Below are 26,374 nucleotides of genomic sequence, written 5' to 3'. Positions count from 1 at the left end.
TACATAAAAATTTGAAAATAAAATGGGTTCTTACTATTATATCTGAATCTGAATTCCCACAAGGGCTTTCTAAGAGCTTCCTACCACTGATTTTATGATATTGTCATTACCAAAATGTTTAGTACCATCTAGGAGTGCTTTGTTCTGTGTTCTAGTTTGAATCCCCCGTTGGGTAACCTCCATAGGTATTGAGTTTTTATTTTGTTATTCCTATCCTTCCATCTACTAATGCAAAAAAAATTGGTTATTTTAAAGCCCAACTCTTATCAGTCCACACAGAACTTTGACTTAAGTATTTTCTCTCTATATTTTTACCACTCTATTAAACAAATTGCTTTTGTGTAAGCAAATTGCCTTATATCTAAAAAAACAACAGAAACCCCTTGGAAACAAGGTTTCCTCACAATTACACTGTCTTCTTTTCAAGAAGTAAAACATGTTCTTACTTTTGATCTCTACCTCTGTTCCTCACCTCACCTCACTCCACTCAACTGTTAATATGGTGCCGGGAACACAGAAGGCAAGGAAATTTTTATTTACTAAGCCAAAGGAGTATTGCTAATTTTTAAAAAGATAAATGAAATGGCAGGAGAATAGAACGAGATGCATCTTTTGTTGGCGACAATCTTTATGCAGGGCACATGATGATTTTGGCTACCCTAGATCTTCCCTAACCATGAACCTTCTGGTTAACATGCAATTGTAAAGATGCTAATCAATATTTGTGTCTCTTTTCTCTTAGAAGGCATAGAGCTGGGAAGTGAAAGTTAACAAGCCACATTACTGTCAATCCTGGGATCCAGTGGCAATAAGCTGGAAGGACTCAAACTAGAAATCATTGACTTTCTTGGTTTCAACTGTGAAACTTTGGGAAGTTTAAAGTTTGGGAGGAGAATGAATTTTTCCCTCATATTTTTGAAACTAAAGGAAGAAAATCTTGGGTTGTTATTGTATTTCTAGGTCCAGAAACCATCAAAAGCATTGTACATAGGCCTATGTTTTCTAAAACATATTAAATTATCTTGAGTTTATTACCTAAGTTCGAAATTTTTTACTTTACTAATTTGCTTCATATCACTACTGAGGGTATTTTGAGAACCAAAATAATATAAAAAAATATTAATTAAGGAATAGGAATAGATACTGATATAATTAGATACTCAGAGATTCCTACTTAGTAAAAATTAAGAACCAATACTAAACTGTGGTGGGAGATAAAGAATAACGAAATTCATCCATGGTGAGGAAAGCCTGTAACTTATATTTACTAGGATTAGCACTTCTAGGAAGCATTTCTTTTTGCGGGGGGGGGGGGGGGGGATAATTTAAGAGGGATAAATCATCTTTTAAAATAGGAAGGGAAAAATGAGACTGTCTCAAAAATCTCATAGAAAGTAAGTTGCTCAGAAAATTTTCATGATCTTTAATTATCATCATTTTGTAGCCCCGGATCAGGTAATGAAATTTTAAAGGGGGTTTCACGGCAGATAGATTTCCTCACGTGGGGTATGTGCTATGGTGAGTGCTGTGAAGTATGTAAACCTGACAATTCACAGACCTGTACCCCTGGGGCTAATAATACATTACATGTTAATTAAAAAATAAAAAATTAAAAACAACAGGTAGCACTTAAATTAAGAATCTTGACTACCCAGAAGGTAAGTAGGAAACAGAACAACAGCAGTCTAAGGAAGCAGGAGCAACCCTAGCCATGACAATGATGGAGTAGGTTTTTAATGAGTAAAAAAGCATATAATGCAGTCACAAAAATCATTACCTAACGTTGTTTCTGGAGTCTCAGAACTATGAATAACAGGTTCAAAGCTTGTAGCAGGAACTAACCAAATGCGACAACATGAACATGAGAAAGTTTAAACACACATAGAAAATCTTAATTTTTTTTTAAAACATTAGTTTCAAATGACAAACATTTTTTTTTAAACTTTTGAATTGACAGGAAGCAATTTCTATTTGAGGATTTGGTCATACTAGTTGGGGACTATCCGTTCTAGAAGGTAGTCACAAACTTTAAATTCTGCATGAGGTTTTTTTAGGTGTTTGATTTTCTGATTCTAACCAATATGAAAGCTTGCTTTGGAAATGTTGTTTAGGCAATAGATATGAAAATATGCATGAAAGTAACTTGTTGCTGTTTTTGAAATCTGAAAAAGATACTTATGCTTATATAATCATGACCAAAATAAATAGATCATGTTTTTAAGTGCAAATATAGCAATAAATAAATATGATTGATTATGCCAATCTTGCTGTTAACACATCTTTAAAGAGATCAAAAATTTCAGTCAAGAATTAGTTGCTAACCATAATTCATTCTTTGACTTTTAGGGAACATGAAGACTATTACTTTCCATCAGAGACATTTCCTTGAGACCCCACTGAGACGGACTGCTAGGGTTCACCCCTCAAACCATGACATAACATATTTACCCTGTTTGGTCTGAGTTGCCTCAGGGCTTGATGTGGTTTTAGGCCTGGGACGTGGACGACGGGTTCGTTGTGCTGCTTTAGGAGCTGAAGAATGAAACTTCAGATTACTCCAGTGAAGACAGTTTTGGAAATAAGACTCAACATTTTCTAAAATACATTATATTGCCTTGAAGTTCAAGGCATATATATTTCAAGGTTGAAATATTTTCTCTTATTTTGTTAACTATTGTTTTAAGCACTGAAGATTCTTGAGAGACAAATCTCACACACAGAGTCAAGTCAAGGAGTGAGCAATCTCATAAATGTCTAGCTTTAAAAATAGGTAAGGACTCTAGCCACACTGTAGGTAGTAGGGTTGTAGGTTCATACCAAGAAATAGAACTGTCCCAAAGAATTTGTAATACCATGTGAGCTGTCATGATTTGTTTGGTCAGGAGAAGATACAGACATTACCGACTTTGAAACTCAGGTTTAAATTTGAACCCAGTTTAGACAAGAGTACATGATACAAGTTCAAGATTACATGATTGACAGATATTCCCAGGTCCATGCATAACTGTCAAAAACAATAGAAGACTTCTTTTAAGAGTTTTAAAAGCCCTTAAGAAGAAAAAAAAATAAAGTTGAAGGACAGCAGATGACAAGATAGTTTTATAAAGCTGGTGACAAAGTGATTATGATTATGATAGAGTGGGTTGATGATAAGCAGGAAAAAACTGTTGAAGAATGCAGAATATCATTACCTAATGTAGTTTCGGGAGTCTTTGTCCTAAAAGTGATGGGTTCAAGGGCTGTAGGAGGAACTAGTAAAAAAAATAATAAACCAAAGATATTTTAAAAATTCATTTGAAGACTAACTGCAAAAGTCAATTTTTAAACTTCGCGTCTGACAGAAAAGAAGCACTCTGAAGATTTGACCACACTCTGGCAAAGCACCCATTAATCTCACAAGATAGGTACAACATCGTACTCTGCTAAATATCACTGTGATCATTAAGAAGTTCTCCTAGAAGTTTTGATTATCTGATTATTTTTAATATGTAAAATTTTGCTAAGCAAACTTTTTTACACATTTATATATATTTATACTTTTCTAACTTTACTGGAAAAAGTATGTCAGTCTACTTGTACTTCTGTACAAGTTGAGACAAATGCTTATTATTTAAATAATCATATATATAATAATGAACTTATTTATTTGAGAGCATGAGGATCAGTACATAAAACAGTGTGATCATCAATGTTTCAAAGTAGTCTTTGACTCAAGAAAAGTTAACAAACACTGTTAAACCCTCTTAGCAAAGAAGAAAGAAGCATCCTACTCTATAATGAAAGCCTATCATATAAACTTTCAAGACTTAGGCACAATTATAATTTTGATAATTAACTAAAAACATCATTTTTGGAAAAAACAGATCCATCAATAGAATCACACAAATCTTAATACAATAAAAAGTAATATGATTAAAGAACATGGTATTTCTGCAATCAATGAAGGACAAGCAGGGCATATAAGGGATAGGTGGAAGTTCATGTTTGAAACAAAGCTTAAAGTAGTCAATCCTGTTTCAGCACATACATATGATCACATGAAACAACAATGAACAAGTTACACGGCAGTTTAGTGCCTTGAAAATAGAATATTCACAGTTTTCTTAAGTTTAACTTAAACACGACTTGATGTAGAGTTTAGCATAATTTCAAGATGAAGACTGCAATGGAAGACAACATAGGGTGTTAAAATGGTTTTAAGATGCAGCAGGACCTGTGGCTACAGTGGTATGACAATGAGCAGGAAAAGCACTTTTTGAGGGACACATATTCTCATTACCCACGATTTCTGGAGCTTTAGTTCTAAGAGGGCCAGGTTCAAGATCTGTAGTAGGAGCTAATGAAAAGTAATGAAATAAACACTTGTGAAAAGTCAGCAAATTAATTCTAACCAGTATAACACTGCTTCAATAAATGTATAGCAATTAAATTTTTTTCTGAAATTAAGTACTTAAAGATTTGGTCACTGTATAACCGAGTAAACATTTTTTTTAGGAAATAGTCAGTGAAAGCCTACATAATCTGGTAAGCATCTCAAAGTCAATACAATATTCTCTTAGTCGTTTAAGTACCTAATTCCAACTATTGCCCTAGGAAACTTGTTTAAACATTTTACCAGATATATACTAATAAAAGCGTTCTGGCAATTGTTGGCTTTTTTGTGGAAGCTTTAAGGAGATAGGATGTCTAAATAAGATGGATACAGTAAATGGCTTTATGTTTGAAAGGAGGCATAGAAAAGAACAAAGCAAAGTGAATTATGTTCATCTTGTTGAGAACTCGTAAGTAGAAATAGTCTTATAACTCACATGATGCAAAGGTATTCAGCTAATTAGGATAAGGAACAACCACTCAGTGTGTGGTGCCAACTAGAGCAGCTCTCTGCTCTACACAAAAAAATGTTGTACCCTATATATGTGGAAGAGGTTGCAGGAAAGACCACTAATGCTTCTAGGTTCAGATTCAAACTTCTGAGTCATACCTTCAAGAACTTTCTTCAGCTGCTCTTACAAGCCCTTCTAAACTCACTACTCATTACCACTTAGAAGCAGAACTTCCCTTATTCCAGGAGACCTGTGTCCTCTAGCTGGGCTCAATACCTGCTTTCTAAAAAGCAGTTCAATTCTAAGATTTCCCACTCTCTTCCTAACTTCTTATTCCTGTCCTTCACAAACTTCTCTCTCTTTAAATGCATAGATGTTCATAAAACCTGCAAAAAAATAATCTTGATCAGCACAGACACATTGCCTTGGTTCAATCTTTGAATATTTCCTATTGGGGCAGGTTTTGACTTTGAGTATACTACAGACTGAGAAGTAAAAAGAAGCAATCTACATCTGTGATATCCTCACAGCTGTTGATGTAGCTCTAGGGGGAAATGAAAGGCACTTAATGTTTCTTGAAATAAAAATGATTGGTTTTATTTAAGACATTTTGTCTTCTAGAGAAGTATGGAATGAAATAAGCAAGAGTAAATAAAATATATACTAAAACAGAAGATCTTTATGCACAAAGCACAAGGAATCCAGTTCCCTCCCAAAGACATCCAGATGTCTCCCAAACAATGTTCTCCTTTGTTAAGTCAATGGTGGGATCAGTGTAGATCAACTAGTGCCTTCACCAATACTGGGATCACAAGGGCTATCTCTTCTCCCTCTGGCATCAATCCTAGACTCCCAAGAGCTGCTAAGACTACTCCTTTAACCAGAAACCCACAATTACCCAGTTTTTTTTTAGGTGCTTCAGAAGTTGGTGTAGTTTTATGTTTGGGACGTGGACGACGGGTCCGTTTTGATGTTTTAGGAGCTGAAGAAAGAAAACCTTTGGTTACTACAGAGTCCATAGTTTAGAAGCTAAAGGTAGCATGACACATGACTCCAGATTTTCTAAATTTACTACATTAGTAAATCTGTCTTTTCAAACTTTCAGTTTGAAACTTTCACCCTTAATAGTATACATTCTTTTATAAAGGCAATTTCATTGAGAATGAGTCATACAGAATTAAGTTATTAATTCAAGAACTGAAGTAGTGTTCGTAGATCTCTTCTATTGAACAAAAGAGGTAAGTCCTGCTGCAGAAATATTATGGGGCAGCCATGGTCAGATACAAACTCTGTGATAGTTTACTAAGATAAGGCCATATAATTAACTAAAATGTTTATCAAAGGACAGATATTAGAGAATTTTAAAAAAGGAGGACTTCAGATGCATAAAGAAACTTCCTGATACCATAACAGTTCAGTAGAGTCAAAAGAACTGCTTTTTAAACCCAGCTTTAATAAAACATGGTTAAAATGCACATGAGATGACGGAACAATTTTAGATGGTTACTTGTACAACAGATGATCTGAGTTAGGTTTATGCATGGCTCTCTTAAAAACAAGGGACAACTTGTTTTAAGAGTCAGCGTTCTCAAAACTTTTAGGATGAAGAATTTTATGGAGTGACAACAGAGGACAATGTAGTCCTTATGAAGCAAAAGAACATGTATCTATGATGTTGATGGAGTGAGTATGAGAATCAGAAGGGAAAGCACTTACTGAGGAGCACATGTTATTACCTTGTGTTGTTACCCATGTTTCAGTTCTCAACACAACCGGTTCAAGGTCTGCAGTAGGAACTGACCAAAAGTATTAAAAATAAACAAAATGATTGCTTAAAATTTTAAAAACCCTAAAAACATTTATTTCAAAATTTATCTTAATCATATACTTTCTAGAACTATGTAGCAACTTCTAAAAACTATTCAACTAAAAAACGTAGACCTCTGATTTCCTAAAATTTGGCCATACCTAAGTGAGGTAACGATTTCCTTATTCCTCCTTTGATGATCTAATTTTAACTAATAAGTCAAAATGGGATGTGCGTATATTGCTAACAACTTTGGGAGGAAAGTGGAGCTACAGCATGATGAATTGAGCAGATTACCCCTTCATTCTAAGCAAAGAAATATGCTTTCATGTGCAACAAAGAGCTTACTGATATCCACTTGATCAAATCTCAACTACTCCATCAGATGCCTAAGAATCTCCACTGTGAGAATCCATAGACTAATCAAGATTCAGAAGGATTTGACTATCACTCTCTAGTCAGACATCTTTTATACTAGTACTACAGTTAAGACTTTCTCCTTTGGTTGGTTTCACTTATACTCACTCTTTCTGATTTTATTACTACCTTTTTTTTTTTTAAAGATTTTATTTATTTATTTGATGGAGGGAGAGGAGAGAGGGAATATAAGCAGGGGGAGTGGGAGAGGGGAAGCATGTTCCCTGCTGAGCAGGGAGCTGGACATGGGGCTAAACTTCATCACTCTGGGATCATGACCTAAGCCCAAGGCATACACTTAATGACTTAGCCCCTCAGGCACCCCATATTCCTACCTTTCTACTTATCCATGTACTACGGTGGTTTCAAGGCTCCATTTAAGTTTCTTAATCTATCTTTTCCAAATCTACACATTTATGTACCTAATACATTTTGTTGATAGCAACGAGAAATCAATCTTGATCTTGTCTTTGCATACATGCTGTCCAGTGCCATCTTCTATCTTATTTATGAAGCCTTTTGTTCTCAACTTATTGCATGTTTGAGGATTAAAACATGTCTCCCACACCTAATTTATACCCCCAAATTTGCTAATATTACCCAGGGATACTAAAGATATTATCTGTTAATTTGAACTGAATATGCCCAATTTTTCTAAAGTGTTATTTTCAGTATATAAATGGAAATTAATTAAATGCACAGTGACAGAGAAGATTTCACTCTAGAAGCATGAAGCATTCAGTTGCTCCACAGATTTTCCCCTGCTGTGTTCCTTTTGCCACCTCTACAGTGGGAACTGCTGTTTAACACAAGTTATATCTTTACTTTTATGGGGCCTATTTGTTACTTCCACACACTGGGATTACTCTTGAGCCCCTGCTGGGTTAGGCTACTGCAACTCTAAACCAGGAACACTTGTTTACCTGGTTTGGACTCAGATGCTTCAAGAGTTGGTGGGGTTTTTGGTCTGGGACGTGGATGACGTGTCTGTTGTGATGTTTTGGAGGCTGAAGGAAGAAATTCTAGGGTTATCACACAACTACATTACCTCTGTTCTGGAAGCAACGAGAGGTGAAAATATGGTTCTAGATTTTCTAGAACTTTTAGACATGTGTCCTTCTAGTTTGAGATTTTTGTCATGTATACCCTGTATATAATTCTTATGCCATAGAAGATTCTTTGAAGAAAAAAAATCCCTTTTTAATTCAAGAAATAAATATTAGTAATCATAATCAAAGTGTCATAGAGCAGGTTGATTGGGCAACAGAAAGGTTAAGAACCACTGCTAAATTTTAATGTATTATGAAGGATGGTCATATTAAACCCAAGATTTAGAATTCAATTTTCCCATCTTTCCACACTTTCTATGTAACTACTAAAACAAAAACATGTCATTACCTAAATATAAACAAAACAATATCACACAAATAGAAAAAAATGTAGAAACAAAATGTGAAATAAATGGATCTTCCTGGCCCCATGATTGCTATTTCTTGGCTTTATCTGTCTAGAGAAGAGGTAAAAAGCCATAGTATGTTTGAGAACCATTTTTTAACCAACACTGCTTAGATAAAACAAAAAATAATGTGAAAAAATTTCAAATAGGTTACCTGGCAAATAAATGTTCTGAAGTACATTCATGTATGACTGGTTCTCTTTAAAATGGCAGGTAAACTTAAGAGTTTTCATAATTTTAAGAATATAAATGAATGTCCAAGAAGAATGACATATGGTCACATAAAGCAAAATGAAACTCTGGGTTTGACAAAAGCAGAGTAAGTCTTGTTGAAAAGATAATATATTATTACCTAATGTTGTTTCTGGGGTCTCGGGTCTAAGAGTGACAGGTTCAAGAACTGTAGCAGGAACTGCCCCCCAAATACAGTAAACCAAAGAAATTTTAAAACACATGAAAAGTAAGAACATTCACATCTAAACAAACCTACTTATGTACCAATCTTTCTACAAAAACAAAGAAAAAAATTAGCTTCCTTCCTTAAAAAATTAATTTCCTTCATTCCTAAATGAAGGAAAGAGTAGATGGTTGTTCTTTGAAGATTTGGCCAAACTATAGTCTTGGTCTTAGGTTTAGCCTTTGAACTATCTTGATTGTCTTAAAGAAGTCAACATGAAATTCTCCTAGGTTTTAGCTAATGGATTCTGATAACTCTGCACTAGAAAATATTTTATTCATTGACCTAACATACACTTAGAAAAGAAGTTGTTTCTTAAAAAAAATCTGATCTCAATCTGTATTTCTGTGGAAGCTGAAAATGTGTACTTACTTGTTTAAGTAAACATGGATACAATAAACAGTTTTTAAGTTTGAAACAGATATAAAAGTTAATCATTGAAGTGGACTATGTTGACCATTCTGAGAACTCATGTATGGAAAGAGTCTGAGAACTCTTTCCAAACCATGGCACATAAGAGAGCAGAATAAAGATGGTCATTCAGTCTGTAATACTCAGTAGAGCATCTGTTTGGCTGAAGACCAGATAAAGCAGAAATCAAAGACCACTGAGGTCTCTGTATCAAATCTAAGCTCCTGAATCAGGTCCTCAAAATCCTCTTTCAGTAGGCTCTCTGGACTCTTCCAAACGCAGCATCATCAATAAACTTGTTTTGGCCATCTGGAAGTAAGACAGTCTGTTTCGGGCACACTGGACTGTCATTGTGGTTAACCCCTTACCACCTTACTCGTATAGACCTTCTGCCATGGTTCACTCTTCCTCCATTCACTGAAATCCTGTAGTAAGCCCAAGGTCCAAGTCTAATTGACTTTGATCTTTTCCTTTGCAAGGTCAGTATTTAATGTATCATGCAAACATGTACCCAACTCTACTGTTTTAGAAAATCTCCCACAGCTGGCATATCACCCACAATTACCAATATTGGTCCAGAAATATGCAAGGGACTTATAATTTTTTGTTTATTTGAACAGAATATATTGGCTCTGATAAAGAAGATTTATCATTAAAATTTGAATGGAAGTTGATGGCAAGAAATATACTAGATGCATATCAGAGAAGACTCTCACATAGAGTAAGATATTGTAGCACCAAATATATCACACCCAGCCACATTCTCTGACACCTGGGCAAAGCAGACATTACTGACCATGCCATGACCTCACACTTTGAGCCACTAATAGGTTGGCACTGTTTGGGGTTCTCATGGGGATAGACTACTTGGATTCACCCTTAAACTAAGGAATCACACATTTACCAGATTCAGTCTGAGGTACTTGAGGGCTTGGTGTTGTTTTAGGTCTGGGACATGGACTATGGGGTCTTTGTGTTGTTTTAGTAGCTGAAGAGAGAAAAGCTTTGTGTTACTCTAGGTGTTAAGGCTCTGGATTCTGAGGAGCGGTTTTTCCAAGAGCTGTCAGATTTTCAAAAGTTACAGGAAATTTTCTGTTATTTAATGTTTTTAATCTTTTTATGCCAATGTGTCTTCTTTTTATCATTGGTGGTACTTTGAGGCAAATTCATGTGTGTGGTTGAGTTGTTCATTCAAGGCATGAAGATTAACACTTATAATTAAACACTCACAGAATTTCCTCATTGGGGAAAAAAATGAGAAGGAAGGCTCAACTCTGTTGCAAGGGAGGGTCAGTTAGGGTCACACTGAGGAAAAGGCTTATAATTTAAAATTTTGGATTTAGGTAATTTCCTATATGTCAAGTTAGTAATAAAACATGTCATTACTTAAAGCACCAACAAAGAAACAAACATACCATGTAAATAGTTTTTTAAAGACTTAGCAACCTAAATGTACAAAGGACCCTAAGAATGGCTATTACCTCTGATCAGCCTAAATAAGAAAAAGATCCCAATTTGTTTTAAACTTGGCTTTAACAGAGAGCACTGTTTAACAAAGCACGAGATAACATGACAATGCAAATGTACCAGTGAAAGCAATGTTTTGAATTAAGCTAAGATCAGCTCTCATAAAAACAATAGGAAACTTGTTTTTAAGAGGCTTCAGGATTTGTCAGATGAAGTGACTGAATGGCAACAGAAGATGATGGTGGCTGTCTCATGAGAGAGGAAAAGCCAGGAGATGGAGACTGAATGGAATGTACAATGAGCAACAAAGGCATTTGGTGAATGACACAGAATCATTACCTAATGTTGTCCCAGGTGTCTCAGTTCTAAGAGTAACAGGTTCAAGGTCTGTAACGGGAACTGAAGTAATAAAATAAGCAAAAGAGGTTTTTAAAAAATGTATAAGGAGTTATGAAATTCACTTCAAGATGTATTTTGCCAGTGTAACATTTCATCTAGAACTCTTAATTTATTTCTACATCTAGGGGACTGTGACTGTGTCTCCCCAAATTCCTATGTTGAAGACTTAACTCCCAAATGTGACTGTGTTTGGAGATAGGGGAGATAGGGGCTTTGAAGAGGCAATTAAGATTAGATGGGGCTGTAAGAGTAGGTCCCTAATCCAGTATGACTGATGATCTTATAAGAATAGAGACACACACAAGGAAGGCTCACACACAGAGAAAAGGCCATGTTGAGGACACAGCAAAATGAGACCATCTACAAGCCAAGGAGAAAGGCCTCAGGAGACATTAAAACTGCTGATAACATCATCTTAAATTTCCAGCCTCCAAAGTTGTGAGAAATCAACTTCTATTGTTCAAGCCACCCAGTCTATGCTGCTATGGCAGCCTTAACAAGCTAATACAAAGGGAAACCAACTGTTTGGTCCAGACTTGGCTAAACTATAGTTGAGGACTTCTACATCTTATGAGATAGTCATTACTTGTAGTCTCTGTTTAGCACCACAAGAGGGAAACAGTTCAACTAGTTCATGCTTGATTATTTGAATCTACATGGTGGACTCTAGGACATTTTTAGGCTTTTACTTAAATACATTCCTAATCATCTTGAAAAGCAAGTAAAATACTAACTTGCACTTTAGTGGGTGCTGAATAAAGAAGATATCTACTATGTTTATCACATTATGGTTGCAGAAAAGGTTCCTAAAGATCCAAGCAGCCATTACACAAATAACCAAAAATGGGTATGATGACCTTGCTGAGAACTCAGCTTTGGAAAGATCTTGTGACTTGTGTCCAAAGGAAGGTACTCAAGAGGACTGGGCAAGGAGCACCCACTCACAGTCTGTGGCATTCAGCAAAGCACCCATACACTATCAGTACCAGAAAAACATCATCCAGTGTGGAAAGAAAAGGATTCTGAAGCTCATAAGAACAACATTGGACTCCTGAATGGAACATTCAAGCCCTCCTTCAATTTTCTGTGGTATTATCCAAATGTGGAATCACCAACAAGAGCTTTTGATGGACACTTCAAATAAGCAGATCCTCTGCCCCTCTGGTTTCTTCTATATATATCCTATTTTTTTTTCTTGTCTTCGTTCATTCTCACCTGTCCACTTGTACAAATTCTGATGTGACATCAAGACTTAAACTCCTTCCCTGATCTACCAAGCTCCAAAATGATGCTTTACTTCCTTAAGACCTTATATGATGAGTCTAACATTTAATGTTGAAATACCCCCAAAATCTTCAATTTGCAAATACACCCTGCCTTAGCAACCTCTTCGACCTCAGCCACGGCAACTTCTTCCTAGAAATATTGCCAAAGGCAAGGGAATCAAGGGCAAAAATGAACTATTGGGACTCATCAAGACCAAAAGCTTTTGCACAGAAAAAGAAACAGTCAACAAAACCAAAAGACAACTGACAGAATGGGAGAAGATATTAGCAAATGACATATCAGATAAAGGGCTAGTATCCAAGTCTATAAAGAACTTATCAAACTCAACACCCAAAAACCAAATAATCCAATCAAGAAATGGGCAAAAGACATGAACAGACATTTCTCCAAAGCAGATATCCAGATGGCCAAGAGACACATGAAAAAGTACTCCACATCACTTGGCATCAGGGAAATACAAATCAAAACCACAATGAGATACCACCTCACACCAGTCAGAATAGCTAAAATTAACAAGTCAGGAAAGGACAGATGCTGGCGAGGCTGCGGAGAAAGGGGAACCCTCCTACACTATTGGTGGGAATGCAAGCTGGTGCAATCACCCTGGAAAACAGCATGGAGGTTCCTCAAAAAGTTGAAAATAGAGCTACCCTATGACCCAGCAATTGCACTACTGGGTATTTACCCTAAAGATACAAATGTAGTGGTCTGAAGGGCCACATGCACCCCAATGTTTATAGCAGCAATGTCCACAATAGCCAAACTCTGGAAAGAACCTAGATGTCCATCAACAGATGAATGGATAAAAAAGATGTGGTATATAGATACAATGGAATACCATGCAGCCATCAAAAACCTGAAATCTTGTCATTTGCAATGATGTGGATGGAACTAGAAGATTTTATACTCAGCGAAATAAATTAATCAGAGAAAGACAATTATCATATGATCTCACTGATATGAAGAATTTTGGAAAAAAGACAGACAATCATAAGAGAAGGGAGGGAAAAATGAAATGAGATGAAACCAGAGAGGGAGACAAACCCTAAGAAACTCTTAATCTCAGGAAACAAACTGATGGTTGCTGGAGGGGAGGCAGGTGGGAGGGATGGGGTGGCTGGGTGATGGACACTGGGAAGGGTATGTGCTATGGTGAGAGCTGTGAATTGTGTAAGACTGATGAATCACAGACCTGTACCCCTGAAACAAATAATACATTATGTGTTAATTAAAAAAAATAACACCCTGCCTTATTTTCTTTCTGTAGGCTTTTTATGCAGAAAAATGTTCTGTGTTCAACTAGCCTGAAGATGAAATAAAACATCTTTCCTACTACCCTGAGCTAGAGGAAACATTATGTATCTTCCAAAGATGTACTTTTTGCCAGCCCTGAAGGGGAAAGGACTCTTCATGATTCCCTTGCTACAGGGTATGTGGGTTTACACTTTCAGCCAGTAACAGTAACAGTAACAGTCTCACAGGATCCTGAAACCAGAGCTTTCATCTGGTGTAGTCCCAGGTTCATCTGGACTTAGAGGGGTTTTAAGTTTGGTTTGTGAATGGAATGTCCTTTGGGATGTTTTTGGAAGTGGAAAAAGATAACCTTCAGTTATTTTACGGTTTATGGTTCTGCAAATTATGAGGTTTAAAAATTTGTTTTCTATAGCTTGACAGATTTTTCTTGAATTTCATAAAATATATGTTTTCAGTGTGAAAATTTGCCTCTAATATGCTACTGTATCTTCTTCTGTTATTGATACTTTGGGGGGCAAAATTGACATAAAAACAAAGTTATTATTTCAGAGAGTCAAGATTGGTATTTTTTATCATAATTTTTTTAAGATTTCATTTTTTAAGTAATCTCTACAACCAATGAGAGCTCAAACCTGTGACCCCAAGATCAAGAGTCACACACTGCACTGACTGAGGCAGGCAGACACCCCTTTATCATATTCTCCTAGAGTCCCCCAACTGCACTAAAAAGTTAAGAATCATTTCTAAACTATGGCTGAGAGTAAGGGGTAATCAGAGTCACCCTAAGGATGCGGCTTACTATTTAAACTTAACTATCCTTGACCACATTATCCATTAGACAATTTATTAAAAACATATTCCTTAAAAGTTAACAAAAAACCGGCAGATAAAAAAGGTCTATGCACAAAGGATATTTTAAGAAACTTCCCAGTCACTGCTTGGTTAGCATAGATCAAGATCAGGTGCTCACTTGAATATATGAAATTTGCCTTAACAGAGAATTCAGATTAAGCCTAAAATAGAAGGTGGCGTGAACAAATTTTAACTTATTTTAAAGTTAAGTTACAGGGAGGGAAGATATCCCGAACTAGATTCAGGAGTGAATCTCATAAGAACAAGAAGTCATTTGTTTTATGCATGTTCAACTCCAAAGATAAAGAATGTAAGTGAGTGGCTATGAGTGGAATGGGTTTGGCAATGAGCAGGGGAAGTTTTTGCTGAAGGTCAGAAAGTGGCATTACCAAATGCAGTCCCTGGAGCCTCTTTCATAGGAGTGACTGCTTCAAGGACTGTAGCAGGAACTGACCAAAAATAACAAAAAAACAAAAATCAAGTGTTAAACATTTATACAATCTCAGAACTGCAAAAATAATTGTACCTAAGTAATAATGCATCTAGAGTACCAAGCAAAAACTACTAATGTTCTGAGCTGAGGGATATGGAGTCTTTCTGCACTTGGGTATTAATTTATTACTTAGTAAGTGTTATCTTTGTAGTAGACAATTGTCCCTGTGAAGTGCCCCAGAAGTGTCTCACTCTTTCATGATCTTAGTATAAGTAACATACCAAAATAGACCACACCAAGCTTGCTGAAAACTCATTTTTGGAAAGAGACAACGAATTTTGCCAATAGGATTAGGCTTTTAGGATTAGGATTAGGATCTTAAAACAGCAGGATAAGGGACGGGCACTCAGTCTGAGCTATAGCAGGGTAAGCAGGGAAAGCATGACCATATACAGATACTGGTTGAGTCCTACATGAAATCCAAACTCCTAAGTGCAATATTCAACATACATTTTCAACTGATCATTTGGGCCCATTTAGCTGCAGCAGCCTCAGTGAAATGTTCTGAGCAAGACTTAGAAGCCTGACAGCCTCAACTGCTCAAGGAAGCCTCTGCTTCTCCTCACTGGCCCTCTGCATATGTCCTTCTTGTTTGTACTTCTCCACCTGCCTCCTCCCCAGCCATCCACATCTGCAGTGATTACAACATTCAGTCCTTCCTAACTACTGGCCCACCCTGATTATTGTTTCTTTAAACCAAGGGTTGACAGACAATGGTCCATAGACCAAGTCTCACCCACAGCTTATTTTCATATAGCCCACACAAGAACAATTTTTTCCATTTTTTAAGTAGTTGTAAAATAAAAAAAGAAAAATATGCAAATATGTTCACAAAGCCCTAAATATTGACTCTCTAGCCCTTTATAGAAAATGTTTGCCAACTCCTGCCCTAGAGCTTCATTACCTAGTATTGACTTCGCTTTGTAGTTAGCAAGAAATAACCTCTACATCAGAAACCAATAATACATTATATGTTAATTAATTGAATTCAAATTGTAAAAAGTGGAAAAAAATGGGGGAAAAATGAAGTACTAACTATAGTGCCTGGCACATAACAACAACAACAATTTCCTATTTACCCAAACATAATTTGTTCTGTAGCTATTTCATTCCATCACATACTTTCAATATTTAAAGGATGAATAAAACTGAATGAGAAATCAAACATTTAGAGAGAAGATTCTAATTCACAAGCATAAGAAATTTCCCTCATACTGCCACCTAAAGCCCCCCATCCATGTTCTCCCAGGCTACTCTAGAGTAGAAGCGGCTGTTAACTCTAAATTCTTCCTTCACTTTCTCTGGAACCTATAGGATGAGCTTCACCAGGATCTGCCCAATTTACCCAGTTCAGTCTGAAGGGCTTCAGGACTCCCTGTGGTTTCAGGTTTGGGAGGTGGATGATGAGTTTGCTGAGACACTTTGGGAGCTGAAGGAAGAAAACCTCAGGTTAACAGAGTGTTCTTAGTGTGGATAGAAGTATACTTGTTCTCAATTCTGAAGTTTCAGAAAATTTTTCCTTCGAGGTTAAAATACATGCTTCCATTTCAACAACTGCCTTTTATGTGATTTACACTATTCTGAAAGACAAAAGTCACACAGAAACAGGCGTTTATATACCAAGGATATTCTCACAAGGACCTCTAGATGAAAAAAAGTTCCAAACCTTTACTGAGTTATGGTGGTGGTAGAGAAAGTATGGGGTGAATTTAAACTAATGATGGCACTTATAATTTAAATTTATTAGCATTGAGCACGTTTTCTATTTTACCCTTTACTAAAAGAAGACCACATCATTACCTAAAATGGCGAAACAAAAAACAAAATCATGCACAAAATAAAAATGTAAGAATTTAGATCTCCACAAGAATTATGTCACACTGTAAGAGCTGTGACAATATTTAATTTAGATCAAGGATAGATACCCTAATCCCCAAACCCCATATATTTGAAGCTCAGCAACAAAATATGTGATTAATAGGTTACATGGAGGTGAGATGCTATAAATTCAAATGCATTACATTGCAGACACATATTCTAGACTTAGTTCATACTTGGCTCTTTTAAAAATAAATGAGTGGTTTTAATGCTCTTCAATATATTAAGAAGCAACTGAATGATAATAGAGGATGACACGCGAGTCTTGTGAAGCAGAAGCAGCTGTGGTTATGAAGGTGATGAAATGGGTTTCAAATGAGCATGAAAAGCAGATGCTGATGGACAAAATGTGTCATTACCTAGTGTGGTCACCGGAGCCTCAGTTCTAAGTATAACTGGTTCAAAGACTGTGGTAGGAACTGACCAAAATCAATGAGAGAAACCAAAGAGATTTTTGTGAGTGCATGAAATGTCAGAAAATTCATTTTCCCAGTAAAAATAATGCTTCTAAGCCTTCTAAGGGGGAAAGAGCAGGGAAAAGATGGCTTACACTATGTTTAATACCAAGAGGCAGAACTATGGGAGTGGGAGGAGAGAGGGGTGGGGAGTAGCGGATCACTCTAGGGTCTGTTTACCACACATACTACAGATTTCAAAAGGAAGCTAATACTACATTTGCTGAGATACTAAGTCCTTAGTGAAAAGAATGGCATTTGGTATAAAAAGGTAAGGAAGAACCTCTGTTTGTGATGGTATATTAGACTAGGTGTCCTCAGAATTTAGGTTCCCAATTGGGGTAGACTGCTTGAATTCCTTAAACTGGAAACAACATATTTACCCAATTTGGGCTGAGGTACTTCTGGATGGGGTGTGGTTTTAGCTTTGGGGCGTGGACGACGAGGTCTCTTTGTTGTTGTAGCTGAAGGAAGAAAATTTAGGGTTAATATAATGTTGATGGTTCCATAAACTCTGAATAAGATGATATAGCTAAGCTTTCTAAAATCTGTCAGTCTGAGTGAAGAAAGCTTTGTTACTTTGGTTTGATATTTTCTTCTTTGGTATATTAATAGGTTTCCTTTTAAAATTGAGAGTTTGTCAAAGTTTAAAAGTTATAATACAATTATGTTTAAGAAATAAAGATGAGGAACCATTATTTCTTTGAAAGTTGTCCCTAATCCAAAACTGGTTACAAATTGCTCCTAAAATATGATGATGAGAGAGAAGTTCAAAGCACACTAGAGTGTTCACTTCTAATTATAATTTAGAATGATTAGGCTTGGGCAGATTTTCCACCTGGTAACTCACTAGATTAAGCATACAAAATGTGCTGAAACATCCATGAAGTGAAAAGTTAGGGAGAACTTCAAATACAGAAAATAAGATGCCTAAAGAAAATTCATGGTATCATAATCGATTGCATTGGTGGCCTAAGGAAAGGATATATGGAGAACCATATTCGGACCTTAGCTCTAACCAACAGTCTGTTTAAACAGACTGAGACTGACATGATGCAGTCTTAAGCTGGGATGTGGGCAGATAGTGGTCTTTACTGAGTCCGTACACATTTCTGTTAGAAAGGCTTTTATATTGTAAGCTGAATACTGTAATGGGATGATAACAAATTATGACATCATCGATATCGCACCACAGAGAACTTTGACAGTGAATAAGAAAAAGCACTTGCTAAAGGACATAAAGGATCATTACCTAAATATGTCCCAGGAGTAATAGGTTCAGAGGCTGTAGCAAGCAATGATCAAAAGTAATAGAAAAAAGAAATGTTAAACCCATGAGAAAAGTCTTCACACTCTCTTGAAAATGAACTTCACCTGTGTGCCACTGTTTTTATAGCCAAAAGGCAAAAATTTTAAAGTTCTGAGGTGAGGGTACAAAGATATTTGTTTTTATGAAATGGTTATATCCTTAGTATCTCCACATGGCTCCAAGCCTTTCTTGTTTTTATATTATCTGATAACACAACAACAAAAAAACCTGCTTAGAAAAATCTTTAGGCATCTGTCTAGTAACATTATGATTAAAAATTATGAGAATTGAATGTGAAAGTATAATTCATTGGGAAAAAAGGCCCTAGATCATGACAGATGAAATAGTTGATATTTTTAAGCAGATACTATAATAAATAACAAGAACAGATGATTTTTTTTTTTTTTTGAGAGTCCGCTTTGGAAAAAGACCAAGACTTCTGTCCAACTGAAGTCATATAAAAGAACAAGATATGGAGGGTCATTCAGTATGCAAAACTTGTCAGTGCATTTCTCTGTTATCAGTTGCAGAAAAGACCTGACAGGAGGATAGGAGAGTATGCTGTAAATCCTATCATTGAAATCAATCATTCAAAGTCTTCTTCATGGACCCATCTAAAAGTAGCATCACTGACCAAAATTTTTGAGCATCTGCTAAGTGAACATTGTTTTTTTCCTCTTCTCCCAATCGGGTTGCCCTTCTAATTCCTACTCTTCTGCTATCATCCACACATCTGGTACCTCCCCACCTCTGTTTATATTATTCCTGTCTATTACTACAACCGATCCACAAGCTGTATAAATTTCGAGGTCCTCATTATGCTTACCGGCTCATGAATCTTTCACTTCTCTAAAAATTAACTACATGTCTGACAGCCGGTAAAACTCAATAAATATGTTGCTTCTCCCCATATTCCTTTATATCTATTTATGAACAGTTTCTACATGAGAAATTTCCTTCCTCAACGAAGTCATTTGTTATTTCTATTTTTCACAGATGCTAATGTAGCACTTAATAATATGTGTGACTTAGTGAACTAAATATGCTAGCTATATACTTAACTAAGTAAGCTTTTGATAAACCAGAATCAAAGAGAAAATATAATTTTTCAGAGAAAGCAAATACAAAGGTACCAAGAAGACACCGAGAAGCACAAGAAAATCACAGGGACTTAACCAGAGCTCTTATTACTCAGGCCTTCACACTGAAGGGTCCCAGGAGCTATTAGCTGGTGAGTTAAACTGTCACCCAAAAATCATATCCCACGGGGTTCCACAGGCACCAGGAACCACATATTTACCTAGTTTGCTCTGAGATGTAGCTGGGCTCGGTGTGGATTTATGTTTGGGACGTGGACGACGTGTCCTTGGTCGTTGTGAAGTTTTTGGAGCTGAAGAAAGGAAACTGGTTAATGTTGTCTTATAACTCCAGATACACAAGAACGGATGATACATGGGTCTAGGTTTTCTAAAGTTTTGCTAAAGTTTTGCTAGATTTTCTAAGACTTAATAAATTTGTCTCTTTGGTTTGGGAATTTTGTCATCTATATGCAAGAAAATTTGGGGGGATCCGGTCCACTGATAGTTCTTTTGACAAAGAATATATAACATTATTCTAACAATCCAAAAAGCTTATTATTATTGGTGTCAGATTTTCAAAAAGGATCCTGATCCCAGAAACATAACATGTCTGTATCAGAGAGGGACCCAGGCTTACCTGCTTTGGGGAGATTGTACTTAGAAATTATTTGGCTTAGACATACCTCCCATTAAACATTAGAATAAGTACATTTCATTTCTTAAAATCATTGGTAGACAATAAAAATGCCCTGCCTATCTTAACCTTCTGTCAATGTCCACAGAATTAAAATTGATGTTATAGAGCAGCCATTCCTAATTGTATTTGAAATTTAGCTTTACCACAGAACACTGAGCAGAATCGGAGGCTCTGTAAAGCACTAAGAAACTGGATAAAGTGGAAGATAGATGCTCTATACCAGCTGCATACAGGCTTAACCAAGTAACTAACCAAGTAACTTACTTTAAACATCTTCAATATTCAAAGTGAAGAATATAGTTGAGTGACAAGAGAGGGCGATGAGGAAAACCTTAGAAAAAGAGAACCCCTTGACCAAGATAGTAGCAGAATGGACTAGATAATGGACAGAAAATGCACTTGCTTTAAGACATAAAAAATCATTACCCAACGTTGTCATGGGAGTCTCAGTTCTCAGAGTTACAGGTTCAAGGTCTGTGGCAGGAACTGACCAAAAGCAATAAACAACAGAAATTTAAGAACTGTACAAAAAGAAGGAAAATTATCTTGAAAATGAATCTTCTTTACTCTGTAATGATTAAAAAGCATTTCTGAACACCGTAAAAATAGTATTTGGTCTCAATTACTGGCTGTACTCTGGTATCCATTTATCTCACAAAATAGGCATACCTTTTATATTTTGCATCCCTATGAGGTCTTTTTTCTGTATTTAATTATCTGATTCCAACTACATTGGAAACTTGGTTCCAAAAACATCTCTATTGTCTAATATTTGAATTACTATTAAAAGCTGTAAAAGCAGGGGCACTTGGGAGCCTGCAGGGAGCAGGGAGCCTGCTTCCCTCTCTTTCTCTCTGCCTGTCTCTCTGCCTCCTTGTGATCTCTGTCTGTCAAATAAATAAATAAAATCTTTAAAAATAAAAAAAAAACTGCAAAAGCTTCTGTTAGTATTTGGAAGGCTTTCACCACCACTGGTATTTGTTTTGAGGAACTGTAATGGTGAGGAGAATCTTTAAAAATGTTCTCAATTAGCCTGTTTATTGAAGATGTGTGACAGTCACGCAAAAGATAAACTTGGGGCTTTTCCTCATAATAAATGGGGTATTATTTCTTACTATTTCTCCTTTTTTATATTCATTTATTTGAAATGAATAATTAGAAAATAATTATTCGACAAACCATAGGTGACTCTTAATCTCACAAAACAAACTGAGGGTTGCTGGGGGGAGGCGGGTTGGGAGAGGGGGGTGGGGTTATGGACATTGGGGAGGGTATGTGATATGGTGAGTGCTGTGAAGTGTGTAAACCTGGCGATTCACAGACCTGTACCCCTGGGGATAAAAATATATGTTTATAAAAAATAAAAAATTAAAAAAACAACAACAACAAAAAAGAAAATAATTATTCAAGTAGGCAACAGAGATAATTAAGAAAAAAGTCTGAAGAGTAATAATTCAACTTTTTTTCTAGGATTCCTAGAATTCTATAATATTCTGAAATGAATGAATTATGCATAGATATGAAATTCTGATTTGTAACTCCTTGGATTTAAACTGGTATCTCTATTTTTCAGTAAGTCCAAAAGACTAAATGTAACATTAAAGATCTTATCATGTAAACATTTGTACAGAGATTGTCTTTTGCTGACTAAAATACCAGCAGAGTTGGTTGAAGCCACATCTGACAACATCTTCTAAATTAATGGAAAACATGGCCTACAGGAGAGGTGGAGAAAGTGAACACAACAGGATGCAACAATATTCAAAACTGTTTGCCTTCAGACAAAAAAGGAAATCCTTGTTTTGCTTGGGAAATCAGTGTCTAAGATGAATTTGTTGGCAGAAATGTCCAGGTGCATTTGAACAGTACAGAATCAAAGAGGAAAGGACTTTTGCAAGAAAGGGACAGTTGGGTATTGCCCCTAGCCCCAACCAGCTTTTTAACTGCTCCTCTCCCATAACCATAAATTACAGACACATAAAAGCAGAAATCTCAAAGATTTCCTGGACTGCAGGATGGATGCGCTCTCAGCCCCTGCAATCCTTGACAGCGTCCATTGCTGCAAGCAATCTAAATGCCTCTGAACGTGATCAAAGGAAGAATGACATTAAGGGGTTATAAAGTGAGCAGCAGAAATAAGAATGCCTTTTGATGTTGAAAAGTTCCCTGTTAAAAATAATAAACAATGTTTTGGAAATGAATGATAAAATGATCAATGAGCATCATATACATAAGAGAATACAGTTAATGACAGATGAGAAGGGTGAGCTCAGAGAGACATCAACCACGAAGGAAGACCTCATTACCTATGGTTGGGGAGGGAGCTTCGGTCTCCAATGTAACAGGCTCAAAGACTGCATCATAAAAAATAAACAGATAGAAGTAAGAAAAATAAAGAAGTCCAAACTTCCTGGTGCTTACTGATGTTTATTTCATAAGATACAGAACGTGGTTTATTCTAAGTTGATATAAATTGCCTTCTTTATAAGCTTATTTATTATAAGAGATACTCTCTTACTAAATCAGAATTTTGTACTAATTGGAACCTTAGGAGAAAATTTCAATTGCAAAGCAGTTGAATTTTTAGAACTATTATATAAATATCTTCTTACTTCATAGGAAATCACTTAGGTAATTGTTGCTGTTTAAAATGCCATTAAGGTATTTTAGAGGAAGCCAATCTCTGATTATTGCCTACAAAGCATGAACACGGTGTCAGTCTTTCCAGTCTTATCTAGTGGTGAATGCTAAAATCACTTTCAAATATGTTCCAGATATAGAAAAATCAGGCTTTAATTCATTACATACCCAAATTCAGAAAACAAAGTCTAAAAATGCTAAGAAAGTGGAAACTGTCAGACTATCAGATGTGAAACTGACTAACTTTCTACATATTGGTTTGTTCATTTAACAATTAATGTGGTTACTTTGAAAAGGTAATGGACAAAATCATATTTGGGTTTCTATGCTTCATATAGTATGGCAAATTATAAAAGTTTTCAACAACATTCCCAAAGAAAAAGCTTTTTAAACTAAAGCACTGGAAATTACTTTTACCGGGTTTAGTTGGTGGCGTATCTGGTTGTGCTGGGGTTTGGGGTTTAGGAAGTAATTGCTTTGGTGGTTTTGAATCTGAAGGAAAAAAGTTCCTGTAATTAGTGTCATAGCAGAGCTGTGAATGTCAAGATTAGTGTTACTTACACACCATTTTCCTAGTTACAGATCAAGGCAGTGAAAGTAGTGATTACCAGGCTGGATTTGAAGTGCATCTGGTCTACGTGTGGTTTTAGGTCTTTTGGATGGTTTTGACGCTAAAGAGAAAGGTTTAAAAATTAGCAATAATTGTCATGGCCGTAACTGTCATAATTAAAGACATGTAGGCTTGAGCAAAGATCCTGTATAAATTCACTGGATATACAACAAAATTAATTTATGGAGTATGGGAAGGGTGGGAAATATGTCCATTTCTCCTAATTTTTCGGAAAGGAAAAATCTTTAGGAAATGTTCAAAATGTACCTTTGAGCAAAGAAATGAGAACGATGATAACACTTTTTTCTACAGAAGTAATTTCACAGATGACAAGTATAATAGTTTCATTTCTTAACTCTAAGGTTATTCAGCATAAAAATATTAAGTGGTAATTTGAAACTTGCTTAGTAGGAGACCTAGAAAATAATCCATAAACACTCTAAATGATACAGAATTTCACATGGCTACAGATTTCTAGAATTTTCCAAAGTAAAGCAGGTTTACTGTGAATGCTGAGAAATTTTCATGAAAGAGTAATAGTCAAATAGCATTAGTACCCAAAACAATAAAACAAGTTTGGGACTACTAATGTTCTCAAGGTACAAAGACCACATTATTTTCCTATTAGACCCTGGAACAAGAACAGTGTTTATGCCTCTCATTTTCAAAATATACTCAAAAGCATTCTTCAAAGAAACAGAAAGCTGAAGAAGCCATTATTTCATGCAGCTTTTTAAGAGGGAAAAGGTCTTACAAGTTGAATGAGTAAAGCAATGAAATGATAATCATGGCACTGGAATAAAATTTCACCATTTGCCAAGTCCAGGATGAGCACAGAAGTCCCTGTGTGAGAAAGAGGAAAAGGTTTTCTCAACAGGACATGGAAGGACAAAGGGTTTGTGCAGAACCAGGAAGCTGCATCCAAGACCACAGACTTTCCTTAAAGAAGAACACAGGTAGGATTCTTCTAGAAATCTCCTATCTTCAGGCTCTTCAGACCCAGATAGGAAATGTAAGGAAAAGCATGGAATGAAATTATGATGGTGTGGTGAAACTGCAGTCATGCCTGGGTGGAAAGTAGGAAAAGCAAAAGTGACATTCCGTGAAAGCAAGTGGAGGTCAGTAGAATTACCGATTGTGGGCACCAAAGGCTCCGGGGGCACTGTAGCAGGTTCCAGAACTATGGAAGCAAAAAGCAAGAACACTAATTATATCAAGCAGCAGCATCTTGAGGAAGGAAATATTACTCCTCATTCTTAAGCCCTATTTTTTCTGAATGTGATTTTCCCTTTTACTTTTCCCCTTCACCCCCTTCCTCCTGCTTTCCCACACCCCATCTGCCATAAAGATGCATCCCAAGTGAGACTTTTAGGGTGCCCTACTTTAATAATCCACTTGTGGGCCAGCCTATTGCTGTGTGTACCTAATAGTTACAAATAAAATATAACAGTATATCATAAACATAAGAAGGATAGATGTTTAAATATAAAAATCAACTATACTGTTTCTTAAAGCCCAGCTATTTGGGTAGTAGGAAGCTATCATATCAGAAGCTACCGTATTCCATTTTCTATGCTTACTGGAACCCTGAACATCACATTTACCAGGTTTGGACTTGGGCACATCTGGACTAGGTGTGGTTTTAGGACGGGGGCGACGACCTGGTCGTTTGGTCTTTGGTGGAGCTGAAGAAAGAAAATTAGCTAGTTAATACAAGAGCAGTAGCTCTAAAAACTGATAATACTAAATATATCTTAAAAGCATATTTAAGTTCTTTGATTTATTGTGGGTATATATCCTTCTGTTTTGCAAATTTTTATCATCATTTACCCAGTTAAATGAGGTCTTTAACATGTACATATATACATGTACATATACATATAAATACGTATACATATATATAAAACATATATATATGTATATGTTAAAGATCTCCTTATTCTTCCATTTTGAGATGGAAAACTCAAAACTTTGTAAAGCTTAGAGAAGACAGTCTCCTGAAAGTTTTGAAGGTGTATGTTTAACAAGAACATGAGAAAGACACCTTTAAGGAGCCACTAGGGATACAAATTAAACTTCATTTTGCCCAAGATTCAAAAGGAATTTTTCATTTAGCATTAAAAACTTTACAAGTTAATAGCATGTATAGAAAGGTTTTGAATTCAGAAATTATTTCAAGGAATGCTTTCTAAAAATGAGATACAGTTTATAAAACTAAAGAATTTTTTTTTCTCTGCAAGTAAGAACAAAGAACACAGACACACAAAGGGATATCAGTGGATGAATCTATTAATGTGAGCCTATTACTAAAGATACCAACAGACAGGAAAAGAGGAAACAAAGCTCATTTGCTCCATAACTGCATTACCTAATGTCGAAGGTTTTGTTTCCAGAGTTCCAGGTGCTAGGAGTGCATGAAAACCATCAGGAAGGAAACAAAATCAAAGGAAAAATGATAAAACCTTTAGATATGAAAAATTCTTGATTTCTAATTACCAAGTTGAGTGATTATATATAAATAGTGAAACTTTAATCCATGTGAGATAGTCCTTTTTTATTCAAATAGATTCCTGTGTTTTTAGA

At 36.0% G+C, this 26,374-nt stretch overlaps 1 protein-coding gene across 1 annotated transcript in view; it reads right to left on the bottom strand.

Annotated features, from left to right (window-relative positions):
* The window catches only part of LOC111146515 (ABI family member 3 binding protein), a 259,405-nt gene that overhangs the window by 85,581 nt on the left and 147,450 nt on the right, over positions 1-26,374 (bottom strand). The window contains exons 19-41 of the mRNA XM_022502061.1: positions 26,160-26,195; positions 25,396-25,476; positions 24,924-24,971; positions 23,790-23,852; positions 23,599-23,673; positions 22,848-22,895; positions 20,968-21,027; positions 20,066-20,155; positions 18,709-18,741; positions 17,840-17,920; positions 17,361-17,420; positions 16,469-16,552; positions 15,020-15,079; positions 11,178-11,237; positions 10,276-10,359; positions 8,856-8,915; positions 7,971-8,054; positions 6,560-6,619; positions 5,722-5,805; positions 4,280-4,336; positions 3,192-3,251; positions 2,449-2,532; positions 1,778-1,837 (exon numbers count right to left, since the gene is read on the bottom strand). Of these exons, the coding sequence (XP_022357769.1) occupies positions 1,778-1,837; positions 2,449-2,532; positions 3,192-3,251; positions 4,280-4,336; positions 5,722-5,805; positions 6,560-6,619; positions 7,971-8,054; positions 8,856-8,915; positions 10,276-10,359; positions 11,178-11,237; positions 15,020-15,079; positions 16,469-16,552; positions 17,361-17,420; positions 17,840-17,920; positions 18,709-18,741; positions 20,066-20,155; positions 20,968-21,027; positions 22,848-22,895; positions 23,599-23,673; positions 23,790-23,852; positions 24,924-24,971; positions 25,396-25,476; positions 26,160-26,195 (1,512 nt within the window). The remainder of the gene's footprint in view (positions 1-1,777; positions 1,838-2,448; positions 2,533-3,191; positions 3,252-4,279; positions 4,337-5,721; positions 5,806-6,559; positions 6,620-7,970; positions 8,055-8,855; positions 8,916-10,275; positions 10,360-11,177; positions 11,238-15,019; positions 15,080-16,468; positions 16,553-17,360; positions 17,421-17,839; positions 17,921-18,708; positions 18,742-20,065; positions 20,156-20,967; positions 21,028-22,847; positions 22,896-23,598; positions 23,674-23,789; positions 23,853-24,923; positions 24,972-25,395; positions 25,477-26,159; positions 26,196-26,374) is intronic.

This window comes from Enhydra lutris, unplaced genomic scaffold (assembly GCF_002288905.1).
Source record: "Enhydra lutris kenyoni isolate GAN:26980312 unplaced genomic scaffold, ASM228890v2 scaffoldscaffold2, whole genome shotgun sequence".
In the NCBI taxonomy this organism is placed as follows: domain Eukaryota; kingdom Metazoa; phylum Chordata; class Mammalia; order Carnivora; family Mustelidae; genus Enhydra; species Enhydra lutris.
This window is presented reverse-complemented; position numbering and strand designations above follow the sequence as displayed.